The 25,999-nt window shown below is 49.5% G+C and overlaps 1 protein-coding gene across 2 annotated transcripts; it reads right to left on the reverse strand.

The window, feature by feature from the left end:
* Positions 1–4,709: 4,709 nt before the first annotated feature.
* Positions 4,710–12,909, reverse strand: VPS18 (VPS18 core subunit of CORVET and HOPS complexes). Of its 2 annotated transcripts, none has more exons than XM_003987267.6 (5): positions 12,488–12,909; positions 11,319–11,460; positions 9,110–9,201; positions 7,068–8,938; positions 4,710–6,038 (listed from the first exon to the last, which is right to left on the reverse strand). In XM_003987267.6, the coding sequence occupies exons 1-5, from the start codon at positions 12,576–12,578 to the stop codon at positions 5,313–5,315; spliced, it is 2,922 nt and encodes a 973-aa protein (XP_003987316.1). In that variant the 5' UTR covers positions 12,579–12,909; the 3' UTR covers positions 4,710–5,312. The 2 variants fall into 2 exon arrangements, with proteins under 2 accessions (XP_003987316.1, XP_019688221.1); XM_019832662.3 differs by lacking the exon at positions 12,488–12,909 and adding an exon at positions 10,326–11,227 and having other exon boundaries at positions 11,319–11,457.
* Between the last annotated feature and the right edge of the window lie 13,090 nt (positions 12,910–25,999).

Raw genomic sequence — 25,999 nt, forward strand, 5'->3', positions numbered from 1 at the left:
GGAATGAGGCGCAGAATGAAGTGGAAGAGAAACAAGGCAACAGGAATCGCTCAGGGGCTGGTCCTGGGCTAACCCTGCAGGTGTGCAGCACTGGCGCCCTGTTCTTGTTTCAGCTACACTCCCCCAAGTGCTGTTACATATATATATATATATATATATATATATATATATATATATATATATATATATAGTTTAATGTTTGTTTATTTACTTTGAGAGAGAGAGAGAAAGAGCTTGAGCAGGAGAGAGGCAGAGAGAGAGAGGGGAGAATCCCAAGCAGGCCCCACACTGCCAGCCCAGAGGCCGATTCAGGGTTCAGACTCACGTACCGTGAGATCATGACCTGAACCAAAATCAAGAGTCGATGCTTCACTGACTGAGTCACCCAGGTGCCCCCAAGTTCTGTTATATTTATTCGCATTTTACAGTGAAGAAATTGAAGTTCTGAGGGCATGATTAAACTGACAGCTGTTAAATGGCAGAGCAGAGACTTACACTTGGCTCTTTCCAGATCACCTTCCTGTCCCTCAGCTCAATGCGCTTTGGCTGGAGATGGAGAGTGAACATAGCGAAGCCTGGAAGCACATTGGCTCCCGATGGGCACAGGGTCATTGTTGACTGATGCTGAATCTCATGGGGAAGAGACAAGATGCTGGCTGGAGCCTCACATCAGCCACCAATCTCTCCTCTTACATTCAGCATCTGTAAAATCAGGAGGTGGGATTGGCACCTCAAGGGTTTTCAAACTAGGTTCCTCAGCATCCTGGCATCCCATAGAGATTGGGGTGGGTGGGGGGGAAAGGACAGTAAATAGAGGTGTGGGCTTCCCAGCCCAGCTTCTACCAGGGAAACATAGCATATCAATTTCAGGACATCCATGAAGACTTTTATTTGAACAGGAGCATCTGAGGTCTCTGCAGCTCTCACCTTCCAGGAGGCATGGTCTAGGTCGTCCAGGTCCTCAGCTGGCGGGAAGCCAGAGGATCTGGTAAGGGAAGTAGGGTAGACCATGTCTGGGCTTCTAGCCCTGTGGGAGGAAGCAGGTTGAAGTCAGAGCTGTGAGATCAGGGAGAGGAGGTGAGTTGCAGGGATACACAGCACCTGCCTCCACACCTGGGAAACACAAACACACTTTTGGCCAAGGCAGACTAGGAGCCAAGAGCAGCACCCATTTTCCCGGGTGCCCCTTTCTCTTCTTCTGCTGGGCCTGCCTGGGCTTGTTCTCAGTGGACACCTGTTGCTGGTCACCAACCTAGGGCCACCCTAACCTCCCGGTGACCTCATGGTTCCTGACTACTCAGCTCAAGAGCTATTTCAAGGCGAAAGCTGAGAAAAGGTAAAGCAGCTCAAGGAGAGGAAAGCACCCAATCAGAGGGCATTCATCGAGAAGCACTAATCCCCTTAAGAGAAGAACCCTACTTTGTGTCCCCTTTATCGGCCTTCTGAGACCAAAGTTTGCCCCTCTGCCTCAGTTTCCCTTTTGGAAACCGGGCATAAGAATGGTGTCTGTCTCCTGGTGGCATCAGCAGGTATAGCTCCCTGAATATCAACATCTCTGTACTCCAGGTGGGGGAGAAAGCCGAGGGCTCTGGCTGCCCACTAAATAGAACCGCCTCACATCCTCCATCTATCCCACTGCCCACCCCAGGACTGCCTCTGACCACCATTCACCCTCAACCTGCTGCGGGGCCCAGCCTCACTCCACATAATCAAAGCTGCCAGCAGGGTCCTTTGTGGTGCTGCTCCCGTGTGGCACTGCCTAGGGGCCCCACCATGGGGCAACAGATGGACCTATGGTCTCTACAGAACAATGGTGGGGGAGGGGCTCTGGCATCGCCTGCCCCAAACAGGAAGCACTGCATGAGCTTCAAAGAACTGGCAGGGCCAAGGGGCTGAGTGGCTGGAGCCAGTGCCAGGACTGGCGGCTGCCTAAAGAGATGCCTGCCAGCCTCAGGATGCCCAGCCTGCGGTGGGGGTGGGGCTGCAGTGGCAAGGGCAGCTGGGTCTTGGACAGAGGATGCCTTGCACCCTCCTGGCAGTAGCCTCTGCCCTAGGGGCATGTTGAGAGAAGGGGGCTCCAAGCTAGGCTGTTTCCCGGCTCTGCTGCCACTCACCAGCAGGGCTGCAGGTTCTTTCCCAGGCCACAGTGGCTCTGGCCCTCCAGCAAGCAACCATGAGGGGCAGGGCTGGCACCAAGCCTGCCGCCCACTCCCTGCCTCCTGCTCCCAGCTGCTCTGCTTGGAGCCTTTTCCTCTCCACTTCCTGTTCACACAGGGGGGGGCGGGAAGTGGAGGGAGGAAGCTGGGGGGAGGCGTGTAGGGGGGACCCATTGAATAAAAGGAATTAACCGTTTCCCTCCTCTGACCTCTGGGAATTTCCGCCTGTGAAAGTGTCTCGAAGAATCTGCAGAGCTGGGGGAGTGGGAAGGAGGTATGCCCCTCTTGGCCCCCTCCCCCTCCCCTGGTGGTGGTGGGGCCAGATAACTCCCTCTGGGCCCCCTAACCTTTTGTTTCCCTGGCGCCAGGGGGGCAGCGCCAAGGGCAGCCTGGAGTCTGGTGGCCTCCAAGCCCCCTCCCATCCAACGGGGTTGATGAGGGCCCAGCCTGCAACCTGAGCCCTGGGGTGGGAGAAGGGGGAATTCAAGACTTGGTGGTCCTGGGGGAATAAGCTCACACCCATGCTGGCCAGGCCTGGAGTCCTGTGCCCTCCCTTCCAGGCTGGTGCTCTTGGCCAGTCTGCACTGGGGACAGGAGAAGGGAGGGCTGTCCGGTGGGAAAGCCAGGCCTCAGACGCTAGGCTGTCACACCCTCCGACAGCCACTCCCCACGGAGCTGTGGAAAGGAGCTGGTGGTTTCAGGAAGCCAGTCGACAGCGCCCCCTCGTGCCAGCTGACGACTTGGCCAGGCAGCCCCCCAGGGCCCTCTCAAGGGCGGGCCTCAGGAAGCACCTGCTCCCCAGGACCAGTGACCGCCCTGAGTCTCCCCCAGGTGGCTTCCTTGTTTACGGGCCTCCTGCCCTGATCTCAGCGTCACTGCCTGTGGCCACTCCTCCTATTTCCAGTGACAGCTCCAGGAGCAGCTCATTCATCTTGGCCCCTGCCCACGCAGCTGCTCCCCCTCTCCACCCCCTTCTGGCCCTCCCCAGGCTTAGGGCCAAGGCCCTGAGGGCCTCCTCTCTCCCCTCCATTCCAGGCCTTGCTTGGTTTCCAGGGATCTAAGGGCTGTAGCTTCCCGTTGCCCTGACTCAACGGAACCCCATTCTGTCAGTGCCAGGGAAGCCTGTGGCCTTTTTTTCCAGGAAAGAGGAAGCAGCCTAGGACCAGATGGGCAGGCTCAGAAGACAGAAGGGGGCAGGGGCATCCCAGGCTGTCTTAGCCAAGTCCACTGGGAAGAGGGAGCAATAGGGCAGTGTTTGTTTAACTAACATGTATTAGGCACCCATTATGTGCAGAGACAGAAGACCCAAGCTGTTCTAAGTAAGCAAGTGACCATGCAAGTGGCAGGTCAAAATTTAGACCTAATATTCACTGACAGTGGGAAATGGTAGGCCACATGGGGAGAGGAAGGGAGCAAGAGCCTCCAAATCTTCGAACAGAGGGAACAGGAGTAGGATGCTCTCTGCCCACCCAGGGATTACCAACCCCTCCCTATTTGCTCCCTCTTGCTTTTGGGAGAAGACGGAGAGTCTGAGACTCATCAAAGACGGACAGCTTCTAGCCTGTCCGTTGGCAGCGGCCATGAGGAGACAGGGTTGTTCTAGTGGTTGGGGGGACTTGGCAGGGCAAGACTCCACCAGGACTGCAGGAGATAAAAGTCTTGGAAAGGGTTAGGCGGCAGGAGAGAGAAAAGCATGTAGTCACCAGCCAGGTGGCTTGACCCCAGCCTGATTCCAGGAAGACACACTTGTTATTTTGTTTCAGTCTGAGCAGCTGATGGACCACACCTATAGAGCTGAACAGTGGACTGTGAACCCCAGTCCACAGGGCAAAGGGTGCTCGCTGATGTCACGGGAAGGCCCTGATCCAGACTCCTTAGGGTAGCCACAACTAAGAGTGTATGTAGTCCAGAGGGGGAGGGCGGGTCACAGAAGTTAGATGAGGGAAAAAATCTATCTGCCAAATGCCATGGATGGTGGCAGGGGCAGTCCTACCTCCACACTGGATCTGAACATTATGGTCAAATACCAGACAGTGGTAGGGCAGTATCAAAGCTGGCAGAGGCCGGGAATGCAAGGATCCAGGTTGGCAAAGAGAAGGGCAAGCAAAATCTCGCATGTATAAGGGCTAGTGAAGGGAGGAAGAATGAGGGCTTAGATTCACGGTGAGGCAGTGCAGATTCCCAGAACATACTAGAAAGGAACAGACTGAGGAAGCACTAGTGGAGAAAGGGACAAGAAATTAGTGCCCTCAGCTGCCCGTGTGAAGGATTCTGTGGGGAGCAGTACCACCTGCTGGCCAAAGGGAAGAACAGTGCTTGGTCTGAGGATGGTGGGCCACCATTCCCAGTTGGAGCCTGGCGAAGGAGAGGATGGAGCAGAGGGACAAGGAAGCGAACAGACAGAAAATATGTCAAAATCAGTCACATCACCAGGTGAAGAAGCGAGGTCCAAGGCTGGAAAGTGTTCAGGGTCCCAGCAGCATCCCTGTGGCCTCCTATGCCCCTGGAGATCACTCACGTGCCACTCAGGCCAGCATCAACAAAGCCATCAACTCCAGGACCACCAGCGCAGCGCAGGCAGTTTAATGTTCCCCACTCCATCATCATCTCCCACTGTCCTCCATGAGGCCCTGTCCCCCAGGGCACGCCCACACACCAGAGCCCTAGAAAGTGTACACAAGACACGCCCACCACCAGCACCACCTTTCCCCACCCTCCATGCCCAGGACTTGGAGGGGCTGCCTTTTCTCTCTGGGACCTAGGGGCAGACACAGGAGAGGCCTTCCTCTGAAGGGGAAGAGCCACGCAGTGAAAAGGGAGGATGGTACTCTCGCTCTAGAAGGTGAACAGGATGTCTGGGGGGAGTAAAAAGGAAAACAGGACCGTTAGAGGGGAGAGGGTGATGGGGTCAGAATTCTGACTTCTCCAGGCTAAGGCCCCCTGTTGGGAGGCAGGCAGATGGCCTGGCATAACAGTGGCCCTAAGGCCACTCTGAAGAACTGGATAGCGGCAGATGATACCTCTCGGTGACAGCTATAATTCCACTCTTCCCAACAATGGGGCGAGTCTCCAGATGACGGAGCGCAGACCAGGGTGTAGCCTTCCCAAGAAGGGGCACGTGCCCCCGACGGCCTGCCCACCCAGCACAACATCCTCCTACAGCCAACTGAGGTGCTCCTCCTCATAGCGCTGGGGGTCGATGAAGGGCCGGTCAATAGAGCGGATCATCAGCTCCCCACAGTACACACACTCAGCGGCCACCAGTTCATCTAGGTCAGCCTTGAGCTGTTCCCGACTGGGTCCCCCAGCGGCAGCCCCACCCTCGGCCTCCTTTGCGCGGGCAGAGCCCTTGGTAGGGGCTGGAGCAGCCCCCAACTTTCGCTGCAGCTCCTCGAGCCGGGCCTGCTTGTAGGCCGGCAGGCCAGGCCGCACGGCCTGCAGCAGGCAGTCAGCGTGGAACATGTGGCCACAGAGGAAAAGGTAAAAAGGGCGGTTGAGCAGGGGGAAGTCGCAGGTAGCGCATTTGTCCTGGGGCTCCACTGTGCCGTAGCGGCCCCGCAGCTCCTGCAGATCTCGCCGGATGCGCTGGGCGCTGGCTGTGGCCTCTTCCATCTCCCGCTGCAGCTCCTGGATGTGGTGGTTGTAGGCCTTGAGCGAGCTGCAGATCGCCTCCTTGAAGTGGTCGATGGTGACGAAGTCAGGAAAGAAGGGCAGCACGTCCTCAATCTTGAGCAAGGGGCAGCTGGCCAGGCAGGCCATGGCCGTCTGCACATCTTCCTCCTCCTGCACTACGTGTCGTGCAATCTTCAGCCACAGTTTCTTGCGCAGTTCCTCGTCTTCCTCAGGCAAGTCAGCACACTGTTTGGCTAGGTCCACATCCACCTGTGGGGAGACCACGAGTGTTAAGGTCAAGCCCCCTGCCCTCTACGATACAGATTACGGGAGAGACAGGTGCCCCGGGAGAAGCTGGGCCCGAGGAGAGGCCCCAAGGCAGGATTCCCAGCATTCTGGGAGCAAGCAAGGTGAGGGCTTCTGGAGGCCAGGACAGAAACCTGTCTCAGTAATGGGTATGTCCCTGTCACAGCTTTGTAAAAGCTAATTACGACAGTTGGGGCTTTGATTTTAGCAAATTTAAAAATCACTCTGGAGTATATTCAAAGTACAGATTTTTGGGGGGCACCCGGGTGGCTCAGTCAGTGAAGCGTCCGACTCTTGATCTCGGCTCAGGTCATGATCTCACGGTACGTGGGATTGAGCCCCGTGTCGGGCTTTGAGCTGACAGCACGGAACCTGCTTGGGATTGTCTTTCTCCTTCTCTGCCCCTCCCCTGCTCACTCTCGCTCTCTCTCAAAATAAAGAAATGATCTTAAAAAAACAATTTTTTTTAAATACAAATTTTTGGGGTCTCACCTCAGACTTTCTGATTCAGTAAGTCCTGGGTTCAGACCCGGGAATTTGTATTTTAAATAGCACTTCGTGTGATCCTAAGGCAAGTGATGACTCAGGACTGAGAAGTGTAACTCGGCACCTTCCCCTTCTGCAGTCGTGGCTGTAACGCAATAGCTAGCATGAATGTAGAACTTACTGTAGAGGAGGCACTGTTCCGAGTGCTTTTCATACACACTACTTTAATCAACCCTAGGAGCTAAGTACCATTACCATTTGTGGCCGAATCCTCTGAGGCAAAAACAGGGTCAGAAATCAGCCTGAGGTCACACAGCTTACTGAGTGGCAGAACCAGACTTCAAACCCTGACCTTAGAGTCCACATTCTTAACCTCTACACTAAAGTACCTCTCTGCAAGAAATGCCAGCACCCTCTAGCCACAGCCCCCCACTCCAAACCCTCAGCATCTGAAGCAACTGCTCTCCAGGTCCCTCTACTGGATGGGGTCAAAACGCATTGGCTCACCTGCAGGGCCAGGTCCACAGCCTCCTCATACAGTTCTAGGACCTTGTAGACATGGACGCAAGCACGGTGGTGGCCGTGCTCAGCACAGAGCCGCAGCGCATACTTGAGGTCATAATGCACACGGTGCGGGCTGGCCCCGGCCTGCTCGAGGTAGGCCAGCAGTGAGGCGGGCTGGCCTCGGGCATACAGCGACAGCAGGTAGTTATGAATGGCCTGCTCAGTCTCGCCCAGCTCATTCACGCAGAACTCCATGTAGCGGATGGCCTGGCTCACCTGCTGGGCCTCGCCACCCTGGCTATAATTCACCAGGGCAGGAATGAGCTGCCGGGCATCTAGCCGGCTGCCCAGCTCAATCCAAGCATCCACCAGCTGGCGGGGGATGTGGCGAATGAGGATCGGTGAGAACTTATAGAAAAGCTGAGGGTCACGGTGGCGAGCAAGCACGGCCAGGGCTTCCTCGTAGGCCTCGTGCTGGCAGTGGTATGCCACCACTCGCTCATAGTCCTGCATGATCACGGCAAAGTACACCATGTGTTCTGTGTCTCCATGGCTGGCAAGCAGTTCATGGATGGAGGCCCGGCTGGCAAAGAGCCACTCCTTGTGGCGGGGGCTGCTGAGGAAGGCCCGGAAGCGCTCCCGTGTTTCCCGGTAGAAGTTCAGGGCCTCAGGATCACCCTGCAGAGCCCCGAGCCGGCTCAAGTAAAGCTCCGTCAGCCAGGTGGTAAGCAGTGTGGCCTGCGTACGCTCGGCTGGCTTCAAACTGGCCAATTTTCGCTGCAGGAACTCGGCCAGAGCCTCCTCCTGTCGGGCCTCCAAGAACTTGAGGGCAATCTCCTCAAAGTAGCTCTGGGTCAGGGCGTAGCAGCGGGCACTCTCCAGGTAACGACGCTGGCGAAAGCAGTAATCAGCTTCCCGGGCCAGGACTGTGTCCAGGCAGTCAGGCCGCTCTCGACAATACTCTTTGGCCAGGTCAAAGCGGTTCATGTCCAGGTAGGTGCGCCACACATCCCGGGCCTCCCGCTGCACATGGTAGCGGAAGACGGCCCGCTCAGTGTAGGCCCACAGGTGGCCCGTGGAGGAGTCCTTCACCATGTGCTTCAGCGGCCCAAACTTCTCCAGGAAGTGATCCCGCAGCACCACCTGCCCTGTCAGCGTGCACACTGCCTCCACCCGGTCCGCCAACAGCAGCAGGAAGTGGAACTGGGTCAAGACGACAGCCAGAGGTGGGCTGGCCCCAGGACCTACCCCCTCTGGGTACTCCCAGACTCGCTCCTCACTCAGCAGGGAATCGGGGCGCCCACAGTCCAATGCTCCATACAACACGCCATCCCCCATCATCCAGGCGAAGGCCCGAGGTGCAGAGCGCAACTTGGGGGTATAGAACGCCAACTCACTGTAGCCCAGACTGCTGGGGAACTCACGGAATGGGGGTGGGTGGTCAGCGTAGGCAGCGAAGAGCCCTGAGAAGCCCTGGGCCTCAGTCCCCTCTGCTGCTCGACCTATGAACTGGAAGAGGCGCTGCCGAGTTGTGGCGATAACAAAGCCGCGCCCATCGGGACCCCGCTCAGCCTCAAGGGAGCATACAGGCGCTGGACCCCCTTCTTCATTTAGTACGTACAATGGACGGAAGTAAAGATCTGGGGCAGGGCCGAAAAGTCCACCCTCGCTGGCTGAGAGCTCTGCTTCGAAGATCTGGCCTTGGGCAGTGCCGACCAGGATGGGGCCTGTGCTGCTCTCGGTGCCCAGTGCCTTGTTCCAGCCCACACTCTCCACCAGCTGTCCTTTCCAGCGTGCCAGTGGCCGTACCTTCTGTCCATTACGGTTCACATAGAGGACCTCAGTGCTGCTCAGAGCAATCAGCAGGTGACAGCCTGGAGTGGGGAAGAGTACGGCACTCTACAGAATGCTGCCATTCCCACCCTCAGCCTCCTCCTTATCCCCACCACTCTCAGATCCCATCGACCCAGGCAATGACTTACCCTCCGCTCAACCAGTCTCCCCGCCCCCCGCCCCACCAATCTCAGACCTCCACCACCAGTTACCAGTGTGGTCCAGAAACATCTTGTGAACTCTGGCATCATCCTTGCGTCCCAGCTCCACATGGTTGGGTTCGTTGGCCTTGCCCAAGTCAATGCTGTCAGGACAAGAGTCACAGCATCACTCCAGAGAAGGGCAGATCCTTTTTTGGAATCACAGACCTCTTTATAATCTGATGAAAGCCACAGGCTCTCTTCCCTGAAATCTACACACACATATAAAATTCTGCACACAATCTCAAGGGAACTCTGAAATACACACAGGATCCTACTTAAGAACCTTCAGCTCTGAGAATTCCCCTACCTCATTTTGAGAAGTCACTAAATAGAAGCCTTTTCCCTCTGCTCAGAAGATCTACAGTGCATCTGGGAAGACAATGCAGGGGTATCCCAGATTGCTGGGGTAAAAAAAGAACAAATACTAGCTAATGGTTACTGAGTACTTTCTATATACCAAGCACCACACCAAGACCTTAACCAAGTATATCTCAATCTTCACAATAACCCTGAGGGGTGCTCCTGTTTAAATTATACTTCCCTTATTAAAACCATTTTCAAATTATATACCCATTTTTAACTAAAGAATCAAAGCAAAGATGTATAAAGAGTTAACAGTTTTCTTCTTAAACCCATCACTCTCCATAGACAAAACTGATTTTAAGGTCTTTCTCCATCCTTACAACATAGACTTGTTTTGTCACTGTCTTTATATTTTTACAAAAATCACTTCATGTTGTGTACATACGTGTGTATATATATACATTTTTAACTTGCTTTTCTCACTTAATGATATTTCATGAACATTCCACAGTATCAACAGATACAGCTCTATCTAACTCATTGTTTCAATAACTGCATAATTTCCCCCTTCATGGCTCAACCATAATTTTATCATCATTTTCCTGTTGATGGGCATTCAGTTTGGGTCCAGTTTTTCCGACCATAAATAACTCTGCCGTCAACATCCTTGTATCTGTACCCTGGCAAAGCGGTACTTTTCTTTCTAAGATTACGTATTCTCCAAAGTGGGATTGTTGGGTCCAACTTATAGACATTTTAAACTTTAACAGGCATTTCCAGAACACTTTTCCAAAAGACAGTGGCAAGTTATACTCTCACCAGCGGCGTGTGAGAGTCCATTTCTGTGTGTCTTCACCAGCACAATCTATTACTATTTTTAATTTTTGTCAATCTGATAGGTTAAAAAAAAACGGTACCTTACCTTTATTTCCCAAAGGTTGAAAATATTTTTAGATGTTTACTGGCAATGTAGAGTTCCTCTTCTGTAAACTGCTTGTTTATATTCTTTGCCCTCCCCTTTCTACTTAAGTGTCTTTTTCTTATTAATTTGTAAGGGCTTTTTAAAGAATAGGGATGTAAATCCTTAGTCATATGTGGAAACACATCATTTTCCCACCATCTTTGGTCATGACCAGATTCAAATGCTTTTTTTCTTTATTATTATTTTGAGTAATCCCCACACCCAATGTGGGGCTCAAACTCACGATTACAGGATCGAGAGTCACATGCTCTACCAACTGAGCCAGCCAAGCACCCCTCAAAGGCTTTTTTGTTTTTATTTTGTCATTACTATGTAGTCAAATATACCTGTCCTTTCTAGCTTGAGTAAGAAGGTCTTCCTTCTGCCCAAGAACACAGACATTTATTAAATATTCTTTTGATATTCAGTTTGTTTTTCATATTTAAATAATTATCCCACCTAGAATTTATTTTTGTGATACAGAGCCTTAGCTGTTTTATTCCAGATGGTTATTCTAGATAAGCATTTTTTTCTGACACCCTTGTTATATAGTATTCCCACTTATGTATGTATGTATGTGTTTATTTCTAATTTTATTGAGATATATTATTTCCATTTACAGTGGATTTACTTCAGGACTCTAGACGGTTCCCCTGATCAATGTGACTAACTTGTGGGTTAGAACTATCTTTAACAGATGACGGGACACAGTTAGAGAGACTGGGTGACTTGTTCAACATTCCCTGGCTGGTACATAGGAGAGCTGAGCTCTGATCCAGATCTACCTGATTTTAACTACTATACTACATTAGTTCTTTGGTAATGGATGTTTCCTGAAAATTCCAAATCTACTGTAGTTTCACCTGCCCAGAATGAAAGAAAGGCCCCAGTCAGTTAATAGTCCCCAAATACCACTAATCCACTCCCTACTAAGTCTTTTGAGCCCTCACTTACCGGAGCAGCGTATCCTTGCCCAGGCTCATGCAGAGCTGATTGCAGGAGACAACAAGACTGGTGATACGCTCAGAAGGGGTAAAGTCAATGCGCTGCTTTGTGAAGATGGGCACTTCCTTCTCTAGCTGGGCATTCACATACCCTACAGGAAAGGAGGGAATTAAAGGTGAGCTATGGAAGAGATGGAGGAAGAACAAGGAGAGGCAACAAAAAAATTGTTTTCCTCTCCACCTTCCCAACATACTCCTACCCCAAGCCCTCAGTTAAAAGTTTGCTATCAACAGATCAAGTAGTTTGCTAATCATCTCCAAATGAGGGCTCTGGGCTCCTTCTGAACAGCTGTGAGGGGTGGGTTCTTTGAACCCTTATAATGCTGTTGCACCCTCATGTACCCTTCTCAGTAGAAAGGGTTGGGCATTCTCCCTTATCAATCTCGGGCCTAGCAATCTCAGCTCAACTAAAGTAGTCTAGATCCACTCTCTCCCCTCCTCCCTACCCATGCAGTAATGCTCTGAGTGAGTCTCCAGAAGAATGAAGGCAGAGGAAGCCCTGGGGAACAGTCCCAATCAAGCTGTAGCTTCTTTCTCTAGCCTTTATTCTCATTTCTTTACCACTGCATACCTAGCACTTCAGACCCCTCTGCCAACTCTGTCCTACTTTCTACAAAAATTTCCCCTCAAGGCCAGCCTGCACCCAGATCTAGCAAAGGCCTAAAATAACTTCATTTTTCGCTGTTCAGTGAAAAAGTTCCCTCTAGGACCAGCCCTCCTACCCCTACAACATTCCCCTTCCACCATTTTCTTTGCCCACTCTCTTCCTCCCACCTCCAGAAGGGGCCTGGTAGGCAAAGCACAGGCTCTGGCTGAAGCCTGGAGCCTATTCTCACTTCTCTCAACCGGGGCCCTGTAAGCAAGTCACTTCCTTATGTGGGTCCCACTTTCCTTGTAGAACCCGAGTGGCAGGGCCTAGATCACGAGACTGCTCTTGCTGCTCTTTTAAACTTCGACGATCCACCAGCTGGGGGCCAAGAGAGCCTGAGGAGAATCAGGGGCCTAGGTCTGGACTGTATGTCCAGGCGGTGAACCGGACCCTTGGAGCTACTCTCCCCGATCCTCCCCCGCAGGTGCCAGGTGTGCGGATAGTGTGAGCGGCTCCCTCCCCTCCCTTACCCGAGTGGGGGATGCCCACGCTGGGGCAGCCGGGCTGCAAGACGGCTGAGCGGGACAGGGAGTCCTCGTATTCATCCAGGATGGACGCCATGGTGCCTCTGGGCCCTCCGTTCCGGGCCCAGGGATTCCAACAGCGCTCCCCCCAGGGATCCCCGTCGCCTTAGATTGGAAACTGCGTCTCCGCAGCCTCGACAAGTTTCTGACAGATCCTGCAATCCGCCGCCCCCTTCTCCTCTTTAAGATCCTGAGGATTTTCTCGCTCTCGCCTTATAATGAGCGAGAAGACTTCGGAGCCCTCTCCCTTGAACCTGGTGCAGTCCTGCACCCCGCTCCCACCCCCAAAAGATCACTGGTTTCCTTTTGCAGATCCCAGAAGATCCCAACCTCGCCCCAGCGGCTCAGCTGACTCCCGCCCCCGAGACGCGCGCCTATAACGTAACTTCCGGGCTCTCAGAAACCCGCGTTTGCTCGCGTAGGAACTTATCCCGACCCGCCACTGGGAGGCGCAGCGAGGGCTGCCGGGGCCAAGGCGGGGCCAAGGAGGGGGGCGGGACAGGGACAGGGACCTGGCCCAGTCCACTCTTGAGGGAGGGAGCCGGAAGTGCTGTGGCAGCTTTCGGTTTGGGGCGGAGCCATAGACGCGTCACAGCTGCAGTCCAGCTAGGTGGTGAGCTGGCGCTGCTGAATACAGGCGCTCCCCTCCAGGACCCTGCTGCAGTTCTGAATTTTGACACAAGGAGGCAATCCCAGTGCTTTTAGGCCCTTCACCATCCGCGCAGCGCATTCCAGCCCCAGGCTCGGAGCCATTCCTCAGTTCCTTTTTTGCCCAGGCATTGCTCTCTCAGACGGTCTCAGCCTCCGTGTCCAGCTCTCGCTCCGACCTCTCCAAACAGGCCGCTACCCTAGGCCCTCAGGAGAACCTCCCGTTCTTCAATCGAATCGCTCTCTTGATCCTACTTTCACAAGACATAGGCAAGCAGTCCTAGCCTCTCTTCTCCTACATTTAGGGGACCACCAGCTTTCAGGAAGTGACAGAGCTGGTGACCTGGCCGACGGACGCCAAGTGCTACCTAACCTGCCTCTAAGCGACTCCGTAAAAGCTCTTCGGTGTGGGGAGAGACAAAAGGGGCGGAAGAAAAGACCAAGCACAGCTAAAGGGGTGCCGGACTGCTTCCATTCAGAATAGTGTTGAGCACTTACTTTGTGCTTAGACTTGGGCTAGGTGCTGGAGTCACAGAGATAAGTAGGATACCGTCCTTGAAGGTCATAAACCAGCAGGGGCAATGGACCAGTAAACAGATAATTCATGCTAGAAAAGCGATGGATGGATTTGTTCAGCAGCTCACTCATTCCACAAGTGAGCGCACACTCTCTGCCAGGCACTTTTCCAGGCTTTTGGGGGCACTACAGAGATCAAAATGGACAAAAAGTTTCAGCGCTCGTGAGGCTTACCCAGACACATGGCCACAACGCTGTGGGAGCACAGAGGAGCAAATACCTGCAGCGCCTGGCAAGAACGTGGGACAAGTGACCTTGAAGGCAGGTGGGGAGTCCAAAGCGACCGAACTTCGAGGCTAAGAGTGCGGCTCCAATTCAGTTTCCCTCTTCCACCCGCCTAGCCCATCCAGACGGATTCTGTTCCCTTCTGGGGCACAAGGACTGTATCTTGTTAAAGTGGAAGGCTATTGGCCGGGGTCACCACTATCCTGGCTTTAGCGGGTAGCCTGCGTGAAATGACTAAAAGCGCCCCTTTTACTCTCGAAAGCGTCCAGGTTTGAAGCGTTTACTGCGTGGTCACGCTACTCTCCGAACTTCCCTGCCAGGTGCACAGAACTGAACCCTCACCAGCTTCCACCGAGTGCTTTCTGGACCTGAGTGGACCCCGCCCAGGAGGGGGCGACAAATTACGCCTTCCGAAATAACTTTCCGTGGCTCCTAAGTCCCGCTTTTCCCGCCCAGAACCTCCAGGAGCGATGCCGCTCTCCCAGCCAGGGGCACTGCCCTTCTGGCTAGGTCCGAGGAGGGAAAGTGCCAGAGCTGAGGCGCGGACAAGAGGTTACCGCCCTGGGGAAAGTGAGCCCGGCTCGGGAGAAGCCCTGCTCGGTGCGTAACTCGGGAGAAGCCCTGCTCGGTGCGTAAGGCTCCATCCCACATCACCTGCCCAGTGCATTAGGGAAATACAAATAGGTCCAGCCAAAGGTCAGATAATAAATAATAAAAGGCACATTTACTGAGTATCAACAATGTGCCAAGCGCTACCCTAAGATCATAACAGTCAATGCTATTTCATTTTACCCTTCCCCTAATGCAGTGCAGCAGGCACTGCTCTTTCTCCCGCATTGCAAAAGCAGAAACTGACATTCAGAATGGTGAAGCAATTTGTCCAGGATTCATGTGGGTAGGAAATGGGGAAACCAGGAGGCAGTATTCAAGTAAGAGCAGATGCTGAGGAGCTAACCACCACACTGTCCATTTCTCCAATGCAAGCTGAAGGGAAGAGGGTATAGCTGATTCCCCAGGACGGGACTGTGCAGAGGAAATGACCCCCTTGCATGGAGCCAGCCAGCATAGGAGGGATGTGTCAGGGACACAGAGTCCATACAGCCACCTCCTCACCGTCCCCAAAGCCTCCCTCCTGAGTTTCACTGCTCTCCAGTATGTATAGGGTGGGCCTAAGTGGGCTTTGCTTACTACAGACTCAGTACACACTCCCTGTTGAGTTGATGACAGCAGTATTCATTCTCCCACCTTATGTTGAACTTTGGAGTAAGAGCAAGACCAGCATTCTTATTCCTGCCCAATCACTCATTAGATGGACCCTGTGCGCAGGTGATGCACTTAGTTTCAGTTTCCTCATCTACAGAAATACTGTAGTTATAATAATACTTACCTAGTAGGTCTGTGTCGAAAAGTAAATGAGGTGATCTAGGGGAAAGCTCATTGCTATAGCATAGCATAATGTCCAACAAAGGGAATATGCTCAGGAAACTAAAAATGTGGCTTTAATCTGACAGCCGCTCTCAAGTCCACCTACTCCATGAAGCCTCCCTGGACCCCAACTTCCCCATCAGAACTGCTATGGCGTTTCTTGTCCTGGCCATTTACTGGCCATTAACTAAGAAGCATGGGCATTTTGCTTAGATATAACAGAAGCTGATTATGGAGAATAACCCAGACAAACCTGAGTACAGGAATACTAAAATGTCTTAGGGAACTCACAACTGGGGATACAGATCCACCAGCTCCTACCCCTCACAATCTGTGTGCTAGTTGCCCCAAGATACGTAAGGGCTGACTGCTGGGCCAGGGAGAGAGAGGAATAGTGTATGAAAGCAGGTGAATTTGAGCTAAGACCTGAAGTGCATGCATGATTTCCAAGGGCAAAAACGAGTAGGCATTAGGCAGATGTCAAGAAAACCAAGAGAACAGGCCTGCAAACATTGTCAAGTTTGGAGGGCTGGGGAGCTAGAGCATCAGGGAGTAGGACAGTGCAGGAAATGGGACCAGTTGTGGCCAGATTATGAAAGCTATTGAAAGGGCCATCAGAAGGCTTTGGTTGGAGATGAGATCATCTGATGTGGGTTCTAGAAAAATGGGTGGTGGCTTGGGTGTAGTCCACATCAGAAGAATGAGACCTGAGGCAGAAGCAGGCTGGTGAGGGCCCAGCCTAGAGTGAGAGTAGACTGGGGAGACATTTTTGAGGAAGAGCCCACTGGACTTAGTGACAAGTTAGATGTCACTAACATCCGGGGATGAAGGAAGGGTGCAAGACAGCTTCTGGGGAAACCTGGCCAGTGGTGCAGTGTCACCACTGTCCAGGAGGAGGAAGAGCTGGATGGAGGTGTGGCAGAGGTCACATGATTGAGCTACATCTGGACAGTTGCACATGCGGCCCCTGCAGGGCATTCACTTGAAGAGGCCCAGAATCATGAGGCAGTCATAACTTACTAATAAATATTCATTAAACAATTGCATGGATGACCTTTCTCATGCTTTGGTTTCTACATTTGTAAAATAAGAAAAATCTACCTTATGGCATTGTGATTATAGGATATTATGCAAATCACTCAGCACTCTGCCTATACCAAGAAAATGCTCAATACAAGTTAACTATTAGTAGTAATTATTGAATGAATGAAGATCCAAACCAAAAAGAGTGATATAAATGACTTAAGTGAGTAATTTTTAAAGAAATTTTTTAATGTTTATTTATTTTTGAGAGAGAGAGAGAAAGAGAGAGAGTCAGAGCATGAGTAGGGGAGGGCCAGAGAGAGAGAGGGAGACACAGAATCTGAAGCAGGCTCCAGGCTCTGAGCTGTCAGCACAGAGCCTGGTGTGGGGCTCGAACTCATGAGCTGTGAGATGATGACCTGAGCCGAAGTCAGATGCTTAACCGACTGAGCCACCCAGGCATCCCAAATTGTTTTTTTTTTTTTAAGTTTGTTTATTAATTTTTTTAGTACTCTCTACACTCAATGTGGGATTTGAACTCATAACCCTGAGATCAAGTGTCACATGCTCTTCCGACTGAGCCAGCCAGCCACTCCAAATTTGTTTTTTTTTAAATACACATTCTTTTTTAGAAGTTTTACATTGATGGAAAAAGTAAGAAGATAGCAGAGGGTTTCCCTCTACTTCAAATCTAGTTTCCCTTACTATGGATATCTTATATTAATATGGCATATTTGTTAACATTAGTAAATCAATACTGATACATAATTATTTTTTATTAAAAATTATTTAATGTTTTTATTTATTTTTGAGACAGAGAGAGACAGAGCATGAGCAGGGGAGGGGCAGAGAGAGGGGGAGACACAGAATCTGAAGCGGGCTCTAGGCTCTGAGCTGTCAGCACAGAGCCTGATGCGGGGCTTGAACTCACGGAGTGTGAGATCATGACCTGAGCTGAAGTCGGACGCTCAACCGACTGAGCCACCCAGGTACCCCAATACTGATACATAATTATTAACTATAGTCCATACTTTATTCAGATTTTTACCTACTGCCCTCTTTCTGTTCCAGGATTACATCCAGGATAACACCTTACATTTAATTGTAATGTCTCCCTAGGCACCTCTTGACTGTGGCAGTTTTTCAGATTTCCCTTGGTTTTTTAATGTTTTTATTTTATTTTATTTTATTTTATTTTATTTTATTTTATTTTATTTTTTCATTTTAAGTAGGCTCCACGCCCAGCATAGTACCAGAGCCTGCCAGGTACCCTTAGACTTAACTTGTTTTTGATGACCTTGACAATTTGAGGAGTACTAAGCAGGTATTTTGTAGGATGCTTTCTATTGGAATTTGTCTGATATCTTTTTTTTTTGTAATTAGATTGGGGTTATGAGCTTAGGGGAGGTAGAGTACCATTATCATCACATCATATCAAGGGTATATACCATCAGCATGACTCATCACTGTTGATGTTGACCTTGGTCACCTGGCTGAGTTAGCGCTTGTCAGATTTCTCCACTGTAAAGTTCCTCTTCCTCCTCACCGTTCAATACCGTCTTCTTTGGAAGGAAGTCGCTACACAGAGCCCACACTTAAGGTACTGGGGTTTATGCTTCCTTGAGGGTGAAGTATAAGTCATTTGGAATTCATCTGCATGGGAGATTTAGGAATTTGTCTTTAAATTTAATTTTTGTTTTAATCATCATAATATATGTATTCATTTTATTTATTTATTTTCAATTTGTTTAATGTTTGTTTATTTTTGAGAGAGAGAGAGAGCACAAGCAGGGGAGGGACAGAGAGAGAGGAGGACAGAGGATCAGAAGCAGGCTCTGCAATGACAGCAGAGAGCCCAATGTCGAGCTTGAACTCATTAACAGTAAAATCATGACCCGAGCCAAAGTTGGATGCTCAACCAACTAAGCCACCCACGTGCCCTTATCTATACATTTTATTTTATATTTTATTTTAAATGTTTATTTATTTATTTTGAGAGAAAGAGAGAGCATAAGCATGAGCTGGGGAGGGGCAGAGAGAGAAGGAGAGAGAGAATCCCAAGCAGGCTCTTCTCTGTCAGTGAGAAGAGCCCGATGTGGGACTAGAACTCACAAACCGTGACATCTTGACCTGAACTGAAGTCAGACACTTAACCTACAGAGCCATCCAGACGCCCCCTGTGTATACGTGTTAAAACAGAGCCATAAGATTTATTTTTAAAAAAAAAAAATTTTTTTAACATTTATTTATTTTTGAGACAGAGAGAGACAGACCATGAACAGGGGAGGGGCAGAGAGAGAGGGAGACACAGAATCAGAAACAGGCTCCAGGCTCCGAGCCATCAGCCCAGAGCCCGACGCGGGACGCGGGGCTCAAACTCACAGACTGCGAGATCGTGACCTGACTGAAGTCGGACGCTTAACCGACTGCGCCACCCAGGCGCCCCATAGAGCCATAAGATTTATTAAGGAAACCCATGAGTTCTTTCTCATCCTCAGTTAAACTCCATCTAGTCTGTCTACTCATCTCTCAGTGCTCCAGATGTGCTGATCTAGGGTTGTTCCCAGAATGTACTAGACCTCTGCAGACATTTGAGTATCTGCTCTTGGGGTTTGAGCCCTCTGGAAAGGGATCTGCTGATATTCCCCCCCCTTGCCAGGATCAGGGCCCCTCTTAGGTGCTCCTCCAGCCCCCTGTACTGATTGCCCACGTTATGATCACCCTGCATTACAATTGTCTGGTAGTCTCTCTCTCTATCCCTCTCCTCTCCAGGCCCTTCACTCCCTGTTGCCCTTCCCTTCCTCCTCTCCACTTTCCCTTTCTCTCTTCTTCCTCCTCTCCCTCCTCCACTTCTCACCTCTCCCCCACCTGCCTCCCCCTCCCCTTCTGGGGGGTGACTCTCTATAAGTTCCCCAAGGCCAGGGACAGGTGTCATATACACCTTCTCCTAGGGTGTGGCCTGGCACATTGTTAAAATATGTTGAAGGCAAAAATGCCCTAGCTGGGGTGCCTGGGTGGCTCAGTAGGTAAAGCATCTGACTCTTGATTTTGGCTCAGGTCATGATCTCACAGTTGTGAGTCCCTCCTTGGACTCGTGCTGATAGCAAGGACCCTGCTTGGGATTCTCTCTCTCCCTTTCTCTCTGCCCCTCCTCCCACTGGCCTTCACCTGCATTGTCTCTCTCTCTCAAAGTAAATAGAAACATTTAAAAAAACAAAAAGGCCCCAGGCACCTGGGTGGCTCAGTTGGTTAAGCTCTCACTCTTGGTTTCAGCTCAGGGCATGATCTCACGGGTTTGTGAGTTCAAGTCCTGCTTTGGGCTCTGCACTGGCAGCATGGATCCTGCTTGGGATATTCTTTCTCTCCTCCCTCTCTCTCTGCCCCTCCCTTGCTTGTACTCTTTCTCAAAATAAACAAATAAACATGAAAATTTTCTTAAATAAGTAATTAAATTTTTTTTTAAAAAAAGGTCCTAGCTAATGCAGAACGTCTCTTCTCAACCCTTTACAAGAGATTGTAAATCTCTTCTCCTTCCTATATGGTTCCCTTCCAGATGTTTCCAAACCTACCTGAATGGTCCCAATTTTCAAAAAGCCTTCTCCCATCCCTGCTACTGCCATCCCCTTCTTTCACCGAGTGAATCTCAAAGCCCCACCCAAGGAATATATGGATCCAGTCAGCCTTCTTTCTTTCCTGCCACCGTCTAGGATTATAGGTTCAGTGGTCCCAGAGAAGACATTGGAGGGGAGGGAATAGAGACACTTGTTCCATTTATCTAGGTGGGAAATGGAAGCATCATCAGGTCATTGGTTCTCAAACTGGGGTTCACAAGTCCTTAGAGGTATGAATGGCTCTCCCTAAGAAACACAGAGCTTCAGTGTCTTCAGCTTCTCCCATCTCTTTCCTAAAAGTGATGAGCAGAAGGAGGTACCTGGGAGGAAGAGATAGGTTCTCTTCCACCTCCCTTGATCCTCTTTTTCTTTGTTTTTTCTTTAATTTTTTTAACATTTATTAATTTTTGAGACAGACAGAGATGGAGTGCGAGCTGGAAAGGTCAGGGAGAGAGGGAGACACAGAATTCAAAGCAGGCTCCAGGCTCTGAGCTGTCAGTACAGGGCCCGAAGTGGGACTCAAACCCACGAGAGGTGAGATCATGACCTGAGCCGAAGTCAGAGGCCCAACAGACGGAGCCACCCAGGCACCACTTCCCTGCTTCTCTTTTGCAAAGAAGAACACACTACTCACCCACTGGGACGATAAAAACCAAAACCCTTCACATTATGGTGCTTCCTTCAGGGCGTTAAAATCGTTGCTGGTAGCCCAGCAAAGAGACCTGTGGAATTATTGTTGGTATACCTTCAAAGAACAGGTAACAAATCCTTTGCACATCAAATGGTTTCTAGTTCTTTAATCTGAATATAACTTGAGAACCTAATCAGGTTTTAGCTTGATTGAAAACAAAAATCACTAACATTTTTGGCATTTAATTTGGAAAGTGGTCACATAATCAAGTGACATTGCTATTTCAAACCTCCTTCCGTTCCCATCTAACATTTATTTTTTTTTTTAATTTTTTTTCAACGTTCTTATTTATTTTTGGGACAGAGAGAGATAGAGCATGAACGGGGGAGGGGCAGAGAGAGAGGGAGACACAGAATCGGAAACAGGCTCCAGGCTCTGAGCCATCAGCCCAGAGCCCGACGCGGGGCTCGAACTCACGGACCCCGAGATCGTGACCTGGCTGAAGTTGGACGCTTAACCGACTGAGCCACCCAGGCGCCCCTGTAGCCCATAATTCTTAAGGGGAGGACTGAAAAGAGGGTGGTGTTGGAGCGCAGACCAGGGCTCCACAGATCTGGATTTCTCTTAGCCTTGAGGCCTTGGGCAAGTCACTTCACCTCTATGGAGACTCAATTTCCTCATGTGTAAAATAAAAGTAATAATACCAGTATATTAGGATGATGACTTTAATAAAGGCTAATTTCTTTTTGTGTTTCCTATCTGGGTCACAGAAGATAAAATTATGAACCTTACCTGACCTGACAAATCTGTATTGTTCATTCTCAGGCAGGGCCATGACTTCATCTGAAAAAATTGCCCTACCCAGGGAGAAGATAATTATAATAATAGAGCACCCTTGCAGAGCACTCTCTATGGGCACTATTCTAAGTATTCTCCACAATTCATTTAATCCCCACAACATTCTGTGAGTTAGGTACTATTCGAATCCCATTTGACAGACAGGAAACTGATGCCCAGAGAAGACAACAGCTAGTAAGTAACACAACCTGGGTACTAATCCAGGCACTGTGGCCCAGAGTCCATGCTCTTGACCATCAAGGAAATTTGTCTCTTGTTGACAAAACTGTAATTTGAGATAAAAGAGGAGAAAGAAATTTGATTTGCAAATACGAGCATTACATGAATTTATTTTTTAAACATTTTTAACGTTTATTCATTTTTTTTTGAGAGAGAGAGCACAAGCAGGGGAGGGGCAGAGAAAGAGAGAGACATAGAAGTTGAAGCAGGCTCCAGGCTCTGAGCTGTCAGTACAGAACCCAACGCGAGGCTCGAACTCACGAACTGTGAGATCATGACCTGAGCTGAAGTCAGACACTTAACCAACTGAGCTACCCAGGCGCCCCTATACAAATTTAAATGTGAACAAAACCCCATACCTTTCATATTAGTACTTTCACAAAATAGTAAATGCTGATTTCATGTTGGTCTGGAAAAGCCTGCTCTGTTTCTAGTTTCAGGCATTGTGGTCTTTCTGAAGAGCATGCTGGAAGGGCCAACAGGAGCAAGAACGGATCCAGTTGGGGTGACTGACCTTTGCAATTTTAGCGCTCAAAGTTCTGCACTCCAAGACCCCCCTCAGTCCTGGTCATTCTAGGCCTAGCTGCTCCCCCTTGAAATAAATCCGAAGGACAAGAGCAGCTCTGGTGCGACCTGATTGGGCTCCTGCTTCCCTTGCCAGTTCATTGCTCATCAGTCTCCTCCCTAGCCAGGCTAAGCTAGTTTTAGTTCCAAAATGGACCACCCTCTTTATCCCCTGAGACTAATTCCTGCTGTTTCTTCAAGCTGTTTCCAAGCCCCTTTTGCTTGGTTTACACTCATTCCAAATCCAAACAGACACATGAAGTTCAACAGGTACACACTAGTATGAGCACACCAGTTGTTAAGATACCCACTTCCCTGAGTGTGCCCCACCCTGTCACTCCTGTCCAGGATCCAGCCACTAAGGGGTTAATGTCAGGCATAACCAAGTCTTCTAAGAAGCTACTACAGCACAAGGACTAGCAACCTTCTGAGACCATAGCAGTTGCTAAATAATTTAAATATCCCCATTTACAAGTGTGTAAAATGTTAGTTTATATAAGCTTTGCAAAGTTGCTGATGTTCATCATTATCATCATCATCATCAAAGGAGAACACATCCTTTAGGGCTCTAGGGTTAACCACAGCAACGTGAGTAGACCTCACTGATATCAGACCTCAGCTTCAGTTCAAGAAGAGGCTTTGGGTAGTGGAGCCAATCTTTGGGGAGAAGAAACCAAGGATTTGGCTGTGCCTGGGGCTCAGCCATTTGGACAAGTGCTGTGGCCCCAGGGAAGGAAGGTGGTGCTGCCCATCAGTCTTTTTATCATCCGGCAAGCCGTGCCTCACCATCCATTTATTCATTCCACAAATAGGTAAGTGGGGTGCCACTGGGCTGGGGCAGTAGGAGCCAGACATTGTATAAGTACTTCCCTGTCTTCTAGGTGCTTGAAGTGTGAGATAGGCACAGAGGAAACATGGAGTGTTCTCAAAATTAGTGAAACAGACAATGGCTTCAGGGAAGGGGAAAGTTAGTGTAGGGTAGAGCAAAGTGGGGAAACAAAGAAGCCCTGTTTTGATCACTGCTGTGCACTCAGCACTTTTCACAGTGCCTGGCCCACAGTGGGTTCTCAAAGAACCTTATGGAATGAATGAATGAAGGGAACAGACTATTCATCATCCTGCCATTCAGAGGTAATCATTGTTTACTTGTTGGTACATTTCCTCTTTTTTTCCCTAAATACACAATAAATATATATTTTAAATTTCAATAACTATTTCTGTGCAAAAGTAACATGTTCATTGCAGAAAAAGGAGCAGATGATGCTAAGCAACATAATATTATTAATGGCTAATATGTGCTTGGTGATTGTTATATGCCAGGCAAAATAAGCCTCTCACCTAGTGGTAATGACTCCATATTTTAACATACATCCTTCATATAGTACTCTCTTTAAAAATTTTTTCTATTTATTTATTTATTTATTTGAGAGAGAGAGAGAGAGAGAGAGAGAGAGAGAGAGAGAACAAGTAGAGGGGCAGAGAGAAAGAGAGAGAATCTTAAATGTTTCGTGCTCAGTGTAGAGCCCAACGTGGGGCTTGACCTGAGCTGAAATCAAGAGTTAGACGCTCAACTGACTGAGCCACCCAGGCAGCCCAGGACTCCCTTCTATTCTAACTGTATACTTTTTTTTTTTTTTAATAATTGGGCTCAAACAGTTTATATAATTCTGTGTCATTTATCTTATCTTTCAACATTTCCCCATGTCAATGAAAATTCTTTTAAGGATCATTTGCTGGGGGTTGGGGGTATACTCTAACTGGAGGATGTGGGATGCCAGGTTGAGACTCAGACACTATCCAGTGATTAACAGGGACTCATTGTAGATTTGAGTAGGAGAATGACCGAGTACATTTGTTGTCTTAGGAAGCTTGGGTACACTAGAAATGAACAAAGCGAAGACGGAAGGCAAGCAGGAGGTGATTATTGTGGCAAAAAGGATGCCAGGAGGAAGAGGGGAGTCCAGTACTGCAAAGAAAAGACTAAGGACTAAAGATGAAGGAGAGAAAGAAGTCTAAGTGCATTGTGAGGTTTGGAGACCATTTAGTTCCACTCCTTCCAATTCATTAGCTTGAGAGAATCATGCTGCCATTGTCAGAAATAAGAAAGTTAGGAGGGGAGTCCATTTACATTTTTTTTAAGGTTTTTTTTTTTTGTTCTTTTTTTTTTTTTCAATAATCTCTACACCTAACTTGGGCTCGAACACTCATGACCCTGCAATCAAGAGACTCATGCTTTTCCAGCTGAGCCATCCAGATGCCCCAAGAGGGGAGTCTTTTTAGATGAACTTTTTAGGTGTCAACTCCTGCAGGCCTTTAAAAATACTGGCGAGTGGGGCATCTCAGCGGCTCAGTCAGTTAAGCGTCCAACTCTTGGTTCCCACCCAGGTCATGATCTTACTGTTCGTGGGTTTGAGCCCCATATCCTCTTCTGCACTGACAGTGCGGAGCCTGCCTGGGATTCTCTCTCTTTCCCTCTCTCTGCCCCTCCCCCACTTGCACTGTCTCTGTCTCTCTCAAAATAAATCAATAAACTTAAAAAAAAAAAAAAAATACCGGCCAGGGCTTGAGTGCAAGGTCTGGGCAGGAAAGAGAGGTTTGGGGGGGGGGGGCAGTAGCAGTTGAGATTAGCTACGTGGAGAGTTTGTGGAGAGAAACACAAGGAGAAGCAGGAGCTAAGGCTGAGTTAAGGGGAGGATGCAGGGCAGGAGGAAGCTCTGGAGGCAGCCCGAGCCTTGGGACACAGATGACATGGACAACATAGATGGGGTTGGTCTGGAGGCTTGGCTAGCAAGATCTGGTTCCAGGGTACGCCACGAGGCCAGTTCAGCCCAGGCTGCTGAGTTCGCCACCAGCTCCTTCCCGGGACACAAGCACACCAAGGAGAGAAACCAGTAACCCGATTAACTGGAAAGCTCAGATAGTGTGCGGTCTACTTATTGTAGTAGCAGCAGTAGCAGCAGCAGCAGTAATATTTTGGTAAATAAATGGTGTTTTTCCCAGCTCTACTGAGGTATGATTGACAAAGAAATCGAGTGTTAAATATACAATTCTTTTCCTGGGCTTCTTCCGCGGGGCAGGCCTGACATGGGGACCTTGGAGCAGAGTGTGCCACAGAAATGGAGAAGGACTGCATGAGGTGTGTTTGTCTCACAAAGAGCCTGAACGCTGACCTGGTTGAGCAAATGCTACCCCACAACCAGTGTATTTTGTTGTTGTTGTTAACCCCTTTTTCAGCAGTAGGAAAATCATGATGGTAGGGTAGGGATAGATTTATTTTGGTTTATTCTTATTGAGGTTCTGCTATAGAGGTCCCAGTGTATGCAGTAATTTAAATTTTTTTTTAATATTTATCTATTTTTTGAGAGAGAGAGACAGAACGTGAGTGGGGGAGGGGCAGAGAGAGGAAGACAGAATCTGAAGCAGGTTCCAGGCTCTGAGAACTCACAGACTGTGAGATCATGACCTGAGCCAAAGTCAGATGCTTAACCGACTGAGCCACCCAGGCACCCCAGTAATTTTAAATAAGGTAAGGAAATAACAGAAATGCTTAAGAACTTGACCACACCTGAGGACAAACCTGTGACGCGTCCACCACTTACACTTACTGGCTTCTTTAGTTTTTAGTTTAGTTTTTTTTTTTTTTTTTCCAGAATCAAGTTTTTTTTTCTGTTTTTTTTT

Source organism: Felis catus, chromosome B3 (assembly GCF_018350175.1).
Source record: "Felis catus isolate Fca126 chromosome B3, F.catus_Fca126_mat1.0, whole genome shotgun sequence".
NCBI lineage: Eukaryota > Metazoa > Chordata > Mammalia > Carnivora > Felidae > Felis > Felis catus.

Coding starts and splice junctions, on each gene's coding strand:
- VPS18 (XM_003987267.6), bottom strand. CDS start 12,578: ATGGCGTCCATCCTGGATGAATACGAGGACTCCCTGTCCCGCTCAGCC. Junction 9,202..11,318: donor GGCAAGGATACGCTGCTCCG/GTAAGTGAGGGC, acceptor TTGTCCTGACAG/CATTGACTTGGGCAAGGCCA. Junction 8,939..9,109: donor GATGTTTCTGGACCACACTG/GTAACTGGTGGT, acceptor TCCCCACTCCAG/GCTGTCACCTGCTGATTGCT.